Below are 15520 nucleotides of genomic sequence, written 5' to 3' on the forward strand. Positions count from 1 at the left end.
CTCGTCGGCCGCGTCACAGCGCCGCCAGCGCTTCGACAACGCTGTCATCTCCGCGGCTGGCGTGACCACGCCGCCCCCACACCCAGGGAAGAAGCGGCTGCACCCTTCACCCCACGGGCGGGCAGGGCCGCTTCCCCCTCTGCCCGCTCCTGTCTCGGGCCAGGCCGGCAGCTATTTATTACAAATCACACCCCATCGATCCTCCGTCGGAGCAGACAAACGCGGCCCGCGCCCGGGCAGTCCCCAGAGTCTGGAAATGTCAGCCGCCCCCGTGCGCCCTGCCCCCGCGCACCCGAGCTGGCGGCAGCTGATGAATAAGCCACCCCAGCGGCGCGAGGAGGAGGCGCATCAGAGGAGGGGTGTTAATTGCAAAGGGCCGCCCGCCCGGGCTTGTCGTCAGCGGGAGCCGAGCGGCCGCCTCCGAAGGCCGCCCCTGATTCAGTGCGGGGACACGTGGACCTGCTGGCACCCACGGTCCGGCGGCACCCAGAGCCAGACCATGGCAGGGGACCTGGGGCACTTCCTCTTCATCAGTGCAACCACTTGCCTCTTTTTTCTGAGACGCAGTATTTGTAATGCTCATCCTAACAGTCACCGTGCGATTTTACTTCCACTCCTCCCTCGTCATCCTCGACGCGCCCGGAGCAGCAGGCAGGCGGCTCCGCATGTCCTGTCCAGCATCTCTGGGCCCAGCTGGGCCACCAACGGCCAGAGGCCGTGAGCCCGGTGTGCAGCCCCAGGGCCTGCCCCTGCGGGGACACGGCCCGGCCACCAGGTCCTCGGCGAGGCGGGGAGACAATGCTGAGAAGCATCCTCTGAGCTTAAGCCGACGCCGGTGCAGTCTGCCTGCCAGACGCCTTCCTGCTAATGCAAAAACACTCATCTTGGAAAACAAAACAAAACAAAGCAAAGCAAGGAGAAACATGCTATCAGATAAATTAACCTGACATTTTACGTTCTGTAATTTCTAACAAGCACCATTCCCCTGGGTTCGGGGTGTTTGTATTTTAGCCCCATGGTTCCCACGTGTGTCGCTCAGCGAGCGTCAGAAGCCGCGAGGTCCTCGGCATGGAGCACAGTTAAAACGTGATCAGGTTGTGTCGGGCACACCAGCTGCCTGGGCGCGATTCTGTGCCTGTGTGAGCAGAGGTTTGCTCATCCCTGTGAATTAGCACCTGCAGCGCTGACCGCCTGCCCGGGGGTGCATTACATATACTTTGGTGTCGCGTCTGAAGCCACCCTTGCCTGGCAGGGTCTGGGGCTGCAGCTCAGCCTGTCAGAAGCAATCTGGGAGGGCTTTAGGAGGAGGTGACACTCAAATTGCCTGTGGGGCGGGCTGGGGAAAACGCTAGACAAAGAGTCGGAGAGCGCGGGTTCCAGTGGGGGTACCTCCAGTCCCCCCCATTAACCGTGGCCCCCAAAGCTATTGCCCCGTGGCTTCTAGGAGCTGCTCACTAGAAGGCTCCACTTCCCCAGAGCTGGGCGAACCCCGTTTGTCTGGCTGTGGGAGCGGCGCTGGAACCCACACAGGCCTCTGTCAACGGGGAAATAAGTGTCCCGCTCTCTGAGATTATGGCTGCACTAATGGGGACCTCATTACACGCTCTCCAAAGGACCAATATCCGAAGAAGAATGGAACGCCGCACCAATACGTCTCTCCCTCCCGTGGCCGGCTAGCGGAGGCCGGGAGCAGATGAGGGCGTGAGGGTGGCCAGGCTGCCCTCGCGGGGGCAGGGAAAGGGCCGTCCTAGGCCCGCACGCGCGGGCATGTGGGGCCTCTGGTCCCTTCCTCCCGGGAGCTCCTGGCGTGAGCACTGTAACCTCCCTGGCCTGAGAGACCTGCGTTGCCCGGCGGGGCATCCATCCCACAGGCGCCCGCCTCCTGCCCCCCACCCCCCTCTATGGCGGGCCCCCCATGGCTTCCCGCGCGTTTTCAGTGTGTGAAGACCACCATGCCCTGCACAGTCCGCGGAAGCTGCCCGACGCGGCCACGCAGACGGGACCGGTGCAACCGAGCACGCAGACCCGCGAAGGTAATGACAAGCCACTTCGGGGGGACACGGCGGAGGCGGCATCTTTCCTGCACTTCCAAACTGCAAGGGTGAGAAGGTCCGTGGGTCACCGCATGTCCCCGCCGTCCCTGCAGTGTCCCCGCCTTCAGTGTGGCCTCTCGTCAGTGAGGCAGCTGACGATGAGGGTTGGCGGGGAGGTCGGGGATCGGGCCGGGGTTTGCTTACTCCTCTGCTAACCACGTGGGGGAGGGGCTACTGTCGCCCCGTTACAGACGAGGAGACTGGGGCGCTGGGGGCTCGAACCCAGGCCCTTGGTACGTGCTGCCCCCTGCGGCCGCTTGACCCCAGCCAGCAGGTGCCCAGGCAGCTGGAGCTTCCCATCCCCGTGGCTGGCGATCAGCCACCCCTCGCCTGCCGCGTCCTCGGGGCCAGGCCCCCAGGAAGCCCGGCGTGACCCCTGGGCTGAGAGGGCGCCAGCACCCTCCGAGCACACCCTGCCCTCCGTCGGCCCCTTTCAGGGGCTCGGGGCGCCCACCGGGGGTGTCCCTCCACTCCAGTCCGGCTTCCCAGAGGCGGCCGGGCCCTGGCCTACCGCCCAAGGCCTGTGCCGAGCTCCTGGGCAGCAGGCGGGTCCTGCACAGGGAGCCCTGGGAGCCCGGGGACACTGGGGGCACAGGGGCCACACACAAGCCCTCGTGGGGGAGGGGCACGTCGTCTGGGCTCTGGGAGCAGAGCAGCATCCAGGGGAGGCGGGAGAGGCCCTTCCAGACGGAGAGGGAGGGTCCTGGGCAGGGTGCCCCCGAGACCCGCGTCCCCACAGCGCCGCTCAAGGGCAGGGTCGCGGGGAGGACCAGCGCCCGCCCTGCAGGACTGTGGGCATGCGGGACCCTCTGAGCCTCACTACTCCTGTTTGCAAAACAGGTGTTGGTCGAGAAATGCGCTAAGGAGGCTAAGGAATGCAGAGCACTGGGCAGGGGCAGCAGGTGGCAGACAGGACACCCCCCCCCCCCCGCACGCTGCAGGGAGGTGGGTGCGGGGAAGGCCTCTCGCAGCCCAGCCTCAGCTCCAGCTCCTTCGCAGCACCCTCAGGCACCCCGGGGCTCCAGGAGCCAGCTGCAAAGCAAGGAGTCTCACGAGAGCCGGGAGCCAGAGGGGCCCCGCAGCCCCGCCCACCCTGCTGACGGAGGCTCGGCTACGGAAGCCATCTGTCTGCTGTCCCTCCCCGCCCCCCACACACAGTGAATCGAGGGCCATCGTAGCAGGAAGGAAGATGGAAAGACCTCCGGCACTTTCTATGAAGAGCGATCGATGGATTGATTGGTTGGATGAACTAAATGAATGAATTCGGCGACTGTGAGGAAGTCAATAGTTTCCATATACAGACTGCTTCAAGTCCCTGCCAGTACTTCAGACGCGCCATTGACTTACAGGCAACGGGTAAGCCAAGGCTGCCCCGCCCCACCCTGCCAGGGAGAGCCGGCCCCTGGCTGCGCCTCCGCACCCCGCGCAGCGGACTCCGCCACAGGCGCCGGGCGCCCCCGTCAGGCTTCTGTTGACCCTCCCCCATCCTGCTGGGGGGCCCCCTCTCTGGGGGGCCTCTCACCCCACCGCCTTCGCCTCCAGGCGAGGCAGGTTGAACTGCTTCCTTTTCTGTGCCCCCACGAGAGGCGAGAGGCGTTTGTACTGGGACAGAGGCTGCCCTCCTGTGTGTGCTGTTTGCACGCTTGTCTCCCCGCCGAGCAGCACCTCGGGGTGCACCCGGCCCCTGCGAAGTGGGTGAAGGGGTGCAGGGAGGAAGGGAAGATGGATGGATGGGTCGGGAGGTGGGTGGGTGGACGGATGGGTGGATGGGTGGATGGGTAGGTACATAGATGAATGGGTAGGTGGATGGATGGATGGACAGCAAAATCTGGAGACTTAGTTGCATGGCTACATGTTTTTGAATGCTTATGAAAACTGAATTTTATGTACATTTTAGAATTTTTTCTGTTTTAGAGAGAAGAGAAGGAACGGAGAAAGATGGGGCGAGAAATATCAATGTGACAGAGAAACATCCATCAGTTGCCTCTCATATGCACCTCATCTGGGGGTCAAACCCGCAACCCAGGCATGTGCCCTGACCGGGAATCGAACTGGTGACCTTTCGATTTCCGGGACGACGCTCCCACCAACAGAGCCACACGGCCTGGGGCGACTCGTATACCTTTTCCACAGCCCTGGACTGGGTCTTGGCCTTCCCCACGAGCCTCCCTCAGGAGCCAAGGACGGTCAAGATGTCAGTGGGTAACAGTCCGCTTCCGGAACCCCTTCAGAAACGCCCTTTCCTGGGGGGAGGTCACCCTGCCGACCGCCTTTCGCATCCGTTCCCTTTGGACCCTTGCCCTGCGGGGCTCTGCCTCGGCTGCGGGCCCCACTGGCCTTGCTCCAGGTCTCTCAGCCTCAGGACGTTTGCCCCTGCTGTCCCCCTCCACCTCCTCTGCGGGGTAAGGCCCCGAATTAGGCTCACGTGCCGCTTTGGCCAGGAAAAGCCCTGTGACCCTTGACCAGAGTGGCTGTCAAGCTATGTGTCTCCCTCAGGGGCACGTCCTCCGGCCCCTGGGGCTTGTGCGCCATGTCCGCTGGACCCCACAGCCATGTCCCCTCAGGGGAATGAGCCCAGGTGCGTGAAGTGATAGTGCCCCCCGAGCGGCTGGCGTGGTGGGGCGGGTGGCAAGACGGGCTGGGTCTCCAGGTCGTCTCCCTACCCCGTGTGCACAGGCGGGTGGGGGGCTGGGGGCCCTGCTCCGGGCCCTGGGGGCAGGGGGCCACGGCTGTGCGTGTCTCTGGAAGCGGCCCCTGCTTTGAGGTGCCACCAGGATGCTGACCGCTCTGTCATTTGCCGACAGTTTCAGAGGGACTGCAGTGAACCGCGCGTTGGAAAAGTGGCCATTAAAACAAGGCAGTTGAACAGCAAGGCACGCACACAGCCAGAGGTTCTGGAATGACCTGTCTCATGCAATTGCCGTCCCTGCCGTCCCCGGAGGGGTCCTTGCAGGCCATCTGTGCGTCTGAGATCCGAACTCCGGTTTCCAGGAGAGGCCGGAACAGGGCAGGGGACTAGGCAAGGCTTCTCCCGCCGTCCCCGCGGGCGGCCGGCCGCGGGGCAGATCCCAGGCCGCCCGCAGCCGCGAGGACGTGGGTGCCCTTCCTCAGCGCCCGGGCTGCCCGAGCGCTGAGCTCCTGCCCTGCGCCCAGCGCCTCACGTCGGGCTGGCTTGTCCCTGTGCGGGGCCAGCGCAGCCTGCACAGCGCCCCTCTGAGACAGGGGTCCTGCCCCGGGGCTCCCACGACCCCGCACGTCTGCACAGTGCAGGCAGCTTAGCGCGCGGGGCCCTGCCTGGCGTGGGAGGTGCCCTCGGTGTCCTCGGGCTGCGGGGGAGACCTCCCGCTCTCCTGCCCCCTCAGGAAAACCGGCCTTTCCTCCTGGCGAAGAAAGGCTTCCTCACAACAAGGTCATAAAATGGTTCTCCCGCTTGGTCTTCTCCAGGTTTTAGGGGGTTGGTGTCTACTTTATTATTTTGCGCTTGAATACTGAAAACATGTCTGTCGTGGTCTGATTTTTATTCTTCTCTAAGTAATGTTTCTCTTTTTCCTCATCATTAATGAAAAAAGCCAGAACGCGCAGATGGGCCGAACAGGGCTCTCCCGCTTCAGGACGCGCCCCCCCCCCAGCCGCCTTTGCCGCCCTGCGCACCCGTTCGGAGACGCCGGTGGTGCCCGGGCGGGCGGGCTCCCCTCTCCTTCCCAGTCCAGCACCGCCGCCCTGTCGTCTTCTCCTCATCTTCTCTTCTTCTTGTCTGTGGCCCCTCCGGCTGCGAGGAGGCGAGCGACGCCTCCGCGGGGTCCACCCGGCGCTCCCATGCTCCCAGAACGCCCGCAGCCCGGGCGCTGGATTTCCATCTCCCACTTCCTCCTTCTCTCGGGGAGCGCATGTCCTTCCTCCTCGCCTTCCACCTGCCGCCCACACCAACTGTACTTCTGTGGGGACCACACGCCACAGGGCGCGGCCCCCACCCCGCTTCCGGCCCGCCACGCTGGAAATCCGGAGGCCTGGGGTGCTGTGTGGGGAGGCAGGGAGCGCGCAGGAGAAGCACGCTCGCTGCCCCGGAGCCGTGCCGTGTCCCAGGGACGCCGGGCCGGGGCGGAGGGCCTCCCCGCTTCCTGCAGGCGCCCGGCGAGCTCCCGCTCAGTGCAAGGTCTCAGTTTCCAGCACGTCTCTGTGCGTGCGCTGTCTCCGCAGTCGGCACAGGGGACCCCCGAGGCATTGTGGGGCAGGGGCTGACCCTGTTCTGCCCGGGAAATCAGTGCTGTCCGTGAAGGAGCCCCTGTCCCAGCCCAGGTGCCGGCAGAAGCGGACCGTCTCTGCCGCGGGGAAGGCGCGGGTGACCAGGGGGCAGATACGCCTCCGTGGGGGTCCTGACCGTCCACGGGGCAGCCAGGGAAACACCCGGTCGGCTCGGGGCCCGAAGCCCGAGGGACACCAAAGGGTCTGTGGCAACGCCACCTGCCCCGTCTCCTGAGGGCCCCCATTCTTGGGGAGAAGGGATGTTTATTTCCCTGCCAGTTTTATACTTTGTTAAAAGTCCTCCAGGACTTAGAGGACATATAACAGCCAATTTACACGGGACAAATAACTACTTAATTGCTCTCGAATTACACAACGATTAGAATTCCCACCAGCCGTGTCCACAGGTGCGTGTGCATGGGCTGCGTGGCACCCCCTCACTGCGCCTCGGCCGTGACGGGCGCCGCGCCTCCGCCGCTTCCAGCGTCATTACCCGAGTCCTGCGCTCTCGTACCCGGCAAATTTCACGGTGGCTTTATTTGTGTATCACAGTTTATCCATATTCCTAATCACGGTGTCCTTTCACCAGCTGGGACCCAGCCCGGGAGGTGCTAATCAATTCTTTCAAATAACATAAAAGTCACCTGGCAAAAACCTCCACCACCGGCCACCGCGTGGTGAGTCAGCAAAAGGCTGGGGTGAGGGGACTGGGGACCCCCCCAGACCTGAAGGTCACGGCAGCCCAGCAGACACCGCCCGCCCTCTGCTAGGACCACCTGCCCCCTTGTCCGCCTCCTGTCCTGGGCTTTGAGGCTCATGCAGGCAGGATGGACGAAGGGGCCATGTGTCTACGGGGGATACAGGGTGAGCACCCAGCGGGGGAGGCCGGGCCGACGGGCCCTCGGCTCCGGCCGAGGGTCCCACCCAGGAAAGCAGGTGGGGGGGTGCATGTGCCAAAGGGCAGAACTTCCTAGAGGGGCCCCTGCAGCCCGCCTTTGGCCGAAAACCTTCTTGTCCATCTTGATCCCACCTGCTGTTTTTCCGAGAAAGGCCCCTGGGCTGTGGCTGGCCTGCAGTGGCTTCTATCAATAGCCACCAAAGTCCCCAGCTGCCTCCCCCGCATGGTGGCCCGGCTACAGGAGCAGAGTGCCCAGGGGAGGGGGGCTGGGCAGGGCAGGAGCCGCGCGTCCCCCCCATGGGTGCAGGCGCTGAGGCTGGGCAGCGCCTCTCCCCGCCCCTTGTGCCACCGGGGGAGCGCCGTGGCGAGTGAGCAAACATTTCAGCCTCAGCTGCTTGAAATACACACACACACACAAGGAACAAAAACATACCCCCCCACCAGCCCTGCTCAAACGCGCCGCGCGCGCGCGGAGTCATGCCTGAGCTACGTGGGTTCACCCCAGCCTTGGGAAACAGACACTGGAGCCCGCCCCCTCCTGAATCCTCCCCACTGTCCGGGCAGGCGCTCCCGCACCTCCCCACACTGTGCTGTGAGCTCCCGTAGTGCCTTCTGGTCCGTTCACAGGTGCTCGCTGCAAGCTGGCCCCGGGTGGGCCTGGGAGGCAAAGACGGACACTCGGGAGCCCGTGCGTCCGGGAGAACTGAGGAGGGGCGTGGGGGAAAGAGAAGGCAGCCTGGGTTCGCACAGCGGGCTGCGGGCGGGCGGCACAGGTGCTGGCTGAGCCCCTACCACACCCGGGCCAGGGGCAGCGAGCACGTGTCCCGGGGAGCACAGGGTCCCCACAGACCGGCCAGGGCCTCCTTCCCTTTCACCTGGACAACGTCGCCTTGCCAGGTGGGGACGCTGGCCCAGTCAGAGATGACAACTGAGCCTCTGATCCAGAGCCTGAGGTGTAAGGGCCCTCGGCCGCCCGGCCGCCCCTCCCCAGGGTCAGTGGACGTCTTGCTCGGCGACACTGGGAGCACCTCAAGGGCAAGGTCGGGTTCGATTCATCTCTCCATCCTGGGTGCTCAGTACAAGGTGCTTCCGCAGCGTCTCGCACAAGTGAGCAGAACGCAAGCTCGGGGACTCGACGGGGGCCGTCCCAGCACTGGGCTTCGCAGGCGGGGAGCGGTGCAGCCAGGGGGGCCCAGCGTGGCGGCTGGGCCGGGTCCTGAGTTTTAACACAGGCACCTTCTTCCTCTGGGTCCTCCGACAAAGACTTTTGTTGTGTACACGTGTGCGTGTGTGTGTGTGTGTGAGTGTGAGAGAGAGAGAGAGAGAGATCCTAGTGTTCACGCCAACACTGGCACATCATGGAGTACAATGGAAATGCACACGAATGTTTACACAAACCACGACCCTTGACAGCGACCCCGCGCCCGGGCCGGCTCCCCGGCCATGCCTGGGCGCCCTCTCCCCGCACCCCGGCATCGCCTCGCCCAAGTCAGAGGCCGCTCCCGCCCCGGGCTGTGTGGGCCGGGGGGCGTGGCTGGGAACGGTGGGGACCGGAGCCCCGGTCGCACTGGGACGGCGGGAAGACGCCCTGCCCACGGCCTGGGCTGGGAGCCCCGTGACACGGCCAGCGAGACGAACGTAAAAGGGGACTCGTTTTGCGAGACAGGCTGTAAAGTGGCCTCTTAAGAAGCTATAAAGTGCAGCTTGGCCTGTGATGGTTGCTTAAATGGGATCCTGATGGTATTTGCATCTTCCTGCAAAACCTATCCACTCCCTGCCGCCAGGGAAGGCAGGCCGCCTGCGTGCTCCCAGGGCCCCCGCGAATGCGGGCCGGCCCTTTCTCAGCAGACTCACCCCAGGGCGAAGCCTTTCTGTATGACCGACGTCAGCCCCTTTTCTCAGTCCTCCCACGAAAGTGCAGCAGGCGAGTTTCATTTTCAGGGTTCCCCTACAGCCCCCAAGGTTCTGGAGGTTGGAGTTTTCTGTCCAGTTCACCTGCGCACCCCGGCGCCCAGCAAGGAGCCCCCACGTAGCAGGTGCTTAATCCACACTTGACGTCGACAAGAGTGAACAGGTCCTCTCTCCCTAGCAGCAGGCACGCAGCCCGGCACGTAGTAGGGCCTCAGCCCACACCTGCTGCGTGGTGCTGGGGTTGAGAGCGACCTTGGAGGTCTTGGGAAGCTGCCCCCTCGCAGGGGAAGAGGCCGAGATGTGCAGGAGACAGCGCGGAGCTGGCTCTGCCCACGAGCGGCTCGTCCCCAGCTGCCGCCCCTCTGCTGGGAGGAGACGGGGGGTCAGGAACGCTCAAGCTGGAAGCGGCTTCGGAGAGCCTCCAGCGACATCTCCTCGTCTGTGGGCGGGGAAACTGAGGCCCAGCGAGGAGCACAGGTCTGCCCAGCGTCCCGGAGCTGGGCCGGTGTGGCCGCCGCCCGCCACGGAGCCATCGACTTCCAGCTTCTGCAGAGGGGGCCGGCCGTGCTCCGCCAGGGGCCGGGAGCCCCTCTGCTCCCCAGACTCTGCTGGGTGTGACCGAGGGTGCTCCAGGGGCTGGCGGGCCCGGGTTCAAATCCCTGCTCGGTGCCAGGCACAGAGAATCACTCGATACACAGGGTCCGGCACAAATAACGCCCCCTTTTCTGACACAATCATAAGCGTGGAATTCTGTAACATAGTATCACGCTCAAGCACGTCACGTGACACTTTAGGTAAAATGTTCAAATTAAAACTATCCAATACGACACCCACATCACTGCCCTGCCAACCACAGTCAAGCAGGACCCGGTATTTCCCGTGCGGCGAATGCCCTGCCCCCTCCCCGCTGGCCCGCGCCTGTGCTTTCTCATCTGGGTAATGGAAGGGGGGACGCGCGCCCCGAAGGAAGGCACGTGATTGACTTCTGGCCTGGGGGTGGCTGAGAACTCTAGCAACTAGGGACAGCTGACTATATGAAGGCAACGAGGGAGGGACAATGTCGCTCCGTAGCGAACGCAGATCTCCTTCCCGGAAGCGTCGGACGCTGTCTCCCATCATTTTTTCCCCCGGTAACAGTGACCGTGGCTTCTCTGCTTCTGAGTGCATTTAAAACCAGACCAAAACAAGCTCCACCCCCTGGCCGCCCCGGGGCGGGGCAGGGCAGCAACGGAGGGGACGCAGGTATTTACAGACGAGCAGGCCGAGGCAGGAGGCCGAGGGCAAAGGGAGGGGTCCACGGCTGGCCGCCCCTGAGCGCTGCCGGCTGGAGCTCAGGCCTGTCCCTCGGCTGGGCTGCCCGAACGTCCCTGCGTCCCTGCGTAGCCGGCCCTGACCCCAGCCCCACTCAGCACAAGTCCCGCCTCTGGACAGGGGGCTGGCGTTTCACCCTGGAGACGTGGAGGCTCAGGCAGTGGGAGCGTCTCCACAAAACGTCGGCGGCCTCGTTCATTAGGGAAGCAATTGCCACCCTGTCCCTGTGCCTGCCAGTGACCTTGGGCTCTGGACACAGAGCAGGGTGGGCAGGTCTGGGGGCTGGGCTGGAGCAGGACAGTTCAGAACTGGCACAAGGTGCCAGAGCCCGTCAGTCAGACCCAGGCCCCGCCCCCGCCCCACCCCACCCCGCCCCCGCCCCCCCAGCCAGAGATGTGGAGGAGCTGCTGCCTGCCCTCCGGCTTCCTCCTGCCCCCCCCTGCCCCCCGCCCTCCTGCCTGACACTCCGGCCCGGGGCCGCGGGGAGGCTCACCTGGTTCAGCCAGAGGGGCTTTGCCTGCCCGTTCCCACCCCCAAGGGCGGGCTTTCCAACTCGGTCCCTCAGGCAGCTTCCCCAGCCTCAAAGTCAAAGAAAGGGAGAGAGGGAGACCTGCTTTAGGAAGGTGACATCCCCCTAAAAAGTGCCGCTGAGGCCCCCGGACAGCCCCGGTGGGCGGCGGGGACCGCACTCCCCGCAGGACCTGCCACGAGCAGGCACACGCGACCCGAGTCTCGGACTTGCTGCCCGCGCCACCATCGGACTCCGAGCGCCCCGCGCACGCCGGCCGCAGCCACGACGCCCCAGCCGGGATTCTCCCAGCCACTCGCTGCCCCCCCAGGTCACCGCCCTCAGGCCCCTGCCCGTGCCCGAGGGCCCGCCTCACGCGAGGACGCGCGGGCTCTGAGCTCTCATCCCGGAAGTCGGATTCTCTGTGCAAACCGCGGCGGCCTCACATCTCCTGCGCGGTCCCCAGGGGGCCCGGGGGCCATCAGGGATGTGCCAAAGGGTCTCCTCAGGAACCCACAAAGTGTCCTCACCCACGGCCACAGACGGCAAAGTTGGGGGACACACTTAGACCGTAAAAACCAGAATGCCAAGGTCAGCCGAAAAATCAAAGCCAAATGAAAACCCAATACGCAGAAAAGCCTGCGGCCGCGCAGAACACTCCTCACTGCCCGTGAGGACTCCAGGCCAGGCTCGTCCCCTCGTGTGCCCACGTCCCTCCCACTTCGTCCCCGGCGCTGCCTCCGGGGCGGAGGAGGCCGGGCCCCCACCAGCACACAGAGCCTTTCCCCGAGGGCCCGCGGGCCACTTGAACTCACTCAGCACAGCAGATGAGGGCGGGCCTGGGAGGGGCGCCGCTGGGGGGAGGCCGACGGGGCGGCGGGCGCCCAGGGTCCCCGAGCAGGGCCAGTGGTGCAGGGTGGGGGGCGGCGGCAGCGAAGCACCTACCTTCCTCTTGTTGGCCGGGGAGATGAAGAAGCTGTCCACGATGGTGGTGAAGCCGGGCTGCAGGGTGAGCTTGGTGTAGGTCGTCCCGTAGTCCGAGGACCTGCGGGGACAGGGCCACAGCTGTCAGGGGCTGCCCCCCACGCACACCCTCTGCGCGGTCCTCCCTCGTCCTGGGGCAGCGGGGACGGGGCTCCCTCTGGAGCGGGGCGCCGCCCGTGACTGCCCGACAGCCCCCGCCGTCCCCCCGGCCACGGTCCCCAGGGGCCGTTGGCTCACTGTCACCCTCTGTTACGCCTGCGTCCTGCTGGACGCGAAGACGCTTCTAGGCGCCCCGTCTCGGATTCCTGCCAACATCCCGACGGCTGTGTCACCACGGTCTTCACGCAGTGACCAGGGGACCAGGAGGAGGCCCAGAGGGCAGAGGCTCCTGCCTGAAACCCCTCAGCTCACAAGTGGCCGGCGCAGCCACGCGGCTGTTCGTCCACGGCCCTCCCTGGACCCTGAGCTCCTCCAGGACCCGCGCCCGCCCCCTGGACTACATGCCCACAGGACACAGGACGGCAGGGGACCAGGGGACACAGAGGGCACCGGGGCGGCTGGATCCAGACCCAAGCCCGGCGAGGCCAGCGGGCAACCCAGCGCACCAGCCCTGCCCCCCTGCAGGCTGTGCCTCCAGGGTGCAGGCGGGGCCTAGGGAGCCCTGACCCCCGGCCCACAGCAGGGGTCGGGGGGTCGCCCTGGGCCAGCGCCCGTGTTCGCTTGGAAACAACAACACGGCAGGACGTGGAACTGATTCCATGCTGGAGCCGGTGACCCTGAAACCCACGGTCCTTCGCATCACCCCCCAAAAAGGCACTGCGGCCCAGGAGCAGGCGCGGCCGAGCGGGAGCGACACCCTGAAGTGGACGCACGGGTCCCAGGGCTCTCCAGAGCACCCCCATCTCCCGAGGGGGAGGAGCTGAAGCCCAAGGTGGGGACGGGACAGGAGAGGGAACCGCCCCCCACCCAGCAGCCTGTCTGTCATCTCGTCGCCTTCTGCCTCATCACCGCTGAGACCTGCCTGAAGGGAGCGGAGCGCCAGGCCGCGGGCAGGCTCCCTGCTACCCGAGCGGGCGTCGGCTGGAGGCAGGGAGCGTCCATTCCTGGCCTCAGACCCTCGGTGGCCTGAGCAGCCCCTTCCCTCCCTGGGCCCCCCCGAGCAGCTGGGGGGCCCGCGCGTCTCAGACCTGCCCCGGGGCCGGCCGGAGCTGCTTCGGGGCCAACACCCCACTCCGGGGTAGTTAATTCCATCCCACAATGTACCCTTAGTGGTTCCATGGGGACACGTTCCCCGCCTAAATCTTCAACCGAAACTGAGGCTCCAGGAAGCAGGGCTGTGTGTACCCCTTTGGGGCTGAGTGGCCACATGGGCCTGAGGGCCCAGGGGTCAGACCCCTCCCAGGCCCAGGATCTTGGGGTCCCTCCCAGGTCGGGATGGAGGTCAGCCCCCCGCCCCTGCCCGAGGGAGCCCCCAGGGCCAGCCCTCCCTAGGGTGCCTGGAGAGGACAGGGAGGGCCCGCGGTGCGGTCAGGGAGCAGTCACCCTCCAAACCTCGGAGACTGATTTTCTTTGGGAGGGAGGTGGCCACAGGCCCATTGGCCCAGGATCGATCCAGAGACCCGGGAAATTCTGGAGCCCCAGGAACAAATGGCCGCGGTCAGGGCTCGATGCGCGGGAGCCACCTCTGGGCCTCCAGGTCCCCCTGCCTCCCTCCCACCGTGGAGACAAGCCATCTCTAAGGCCGGCCACTGATTCTGCCTCCCAACAGACGGCCCCCCGACCCCCCAGAAGGAACCCCCACCCACAGTGGAAGCCTCCAGATACAGATGACAGATTTGCATTGTTTCGAGCCGGCCAGTAGGGCTTTGTCACCGAGGCATTTCAGGGAGGCTGCGGGTAGGACAAGTGATGGAGGCAGAGGGGGTGGAGTAGGTGGGGCAGCGACAGGGGACAGGACACAGGCCCGGGGGGTGGAACCCGCAGGCCTTGGGATGGGTAAGGCATTAGGTTGAGGGAGGTCACACAGGGTGACCCCAGGCGACACGGAGGACGGGGCAATGCTGCTGGGACGGGGCTCAGGGTTGGGCTGGGTGCAGGGCAGCCCCTCGGCGAAGCGTGGGCACCCGGCATGCGCCGAGCCGTGGGACCCGGCAGGGCTCAAAGACGGGCCAGCTCGGGATGGCGCGCTGCCCTCGCGGCGGGGGCACCAACCGGAGGAGCCAGGGGACCTCGGGAGGCGCCGTGAGTCGGGCTTGCCCGGAGCCGGGGGCTGGTGGCCAGGGCGCTGGGCCCACGCTCCACGCTGCTTCTGATTTTTGGGGTTCCCTCGTCACCTCAAGGCCTGGGCATCGGCTCTCCCTCTGAGGCACCAGGGGGTTGGAATCAGGGGTCCCTGGGGGCCCCATCAATAGAAAAGTTGTGCCCTTAACCGGCGCCCTGCCTGTCACCTGGCCTCCCAGCACCCCCTGCGAGGCCTGTTCTCAGGGACACCCCTTGCCCAGACCTCGTTTTCCTAGCGGGCCCTGCAGTGTCTACATTTCACCTCATTCTTTCTCCAGGCCACCTGTTTCTCAAACAAATTCAAATAAATAAGTCTGGCAGTGATGGTGTCTGCATTATGAAGATTTATTCCGAGACACGAAACGGGAGACGGATGGTCGGTCTCGCGCGGTTTCTGCCCCTCCCCCTGTGCGTCGGGGGCTTGGGGGTTGCCTGAGACAAGCATCTCGCTCTTCAGGTTGGGCGACAACTCTGCCGCACGCCCGCCCGGGACGACTGGGGACGTGCCAGACTCCGATGACGGATGGTCTTGTCTCCCCAGAGCAGGGCCAGAGGAACGGCACCGGTTCCAGCAGGCGGCTCCCGGCCTGGGTTTGCAGCACAGAGACCATGGGAGGGAGGCGGGGTGCGTGGGGACCCCGAACGTGTGCACGAGGAGGAAGAACGGGGTCTGGGAGCGCCCGGCGCCACGTTTTCCTGCAGAAAGGACGGGGACAGGGGGCTTCTCGGCTGGCCGTCACCATGAACGCCGACACTGCCCCTTCCCGGGGCCCCGAAAGCCGCCCTTCTGCCCGCGTGCTGGGTGTTTTCAACGCCGCACAGGCAGCGGCGCTCGGCCCGATGAGGCGGTGCTGTGCGGCCGGGCGCGGCGAGGGGCAGAAAGCAAGGCTGGATGGGGCATGGGGGGGCCGCGGGGGGCTTAGCTTGGGTTCCCGGGGCCGCCGCAGCGAATGGATCGCGGAGGGGCTTCAAGCCACGGGAACCTGTTCTCTCCGAGTCCGGGAGGCCGGAGCCGCCACCACGGTGCCCGCAGGGCCGCTCCCTCCGGCGGCTCTGGTGCCGGGTCCTTCCTGCCTATCCCCGCTCCCGGTGGCCGCCAGCTTCCTGGGCCTGCGGCCGCATCGGCCCGGTCTCTGCCTCGTCCTCACGTGGCCTCCCCCTGCGTCTTGGTCCAACTCTCCCTCCAGATTCGCCGCCCCCCAAATCCAGATGACTGCCTCTCAGTCCTTAACTCGGACATCAGCAAAGGCCCCATCAAAAAAAAAAGGGTCCTACTCTGAGGCTCCAGGGCAC

General features: G+C 65.6%; 1 protein-coding gene across 1 annotated transcript in view; it reads right to left on the reverse strand.

The window, feature by feature from the left end:
• The window catches only part of SORCS2 (sortilin related VPS10 domain containing receptor 2), a 277701-nt gene that overhangs the window by 72146 nt on the left and 190035 nt on the right, over positions 1-15520 (reverse strand). Inside the window, exon 3 of the mRNA XM_054582215.1 lies at positions 11909-12008. Within this exon, the coding sequence (XP_054438190.1) occupies positions 11909-12008 (100 nt within the window). The remainder of the gene's footprint in view (positions 1-11908; positions 12009-15520) is intronic.

Source organism: Pteronotus mesoamericanus, unplaced genomic scaffold (assembly GCF_021234165.1).
Source record: "Pteronotus mesoamericanus isolate MK-2021 breed Mesoamerican mustached bat unplaced genomic scaffold, CSHL_Meso_final contig_68, whole genome shotgun sequence".
Classification (NCBI taxonomy): domain Eukaryota; kingdom Metazoa; phylum Chordata; class Mammalia; order Chiroptera; family Mormoopidae; genus Pteronotus; species Pteronotus mesoamericanus.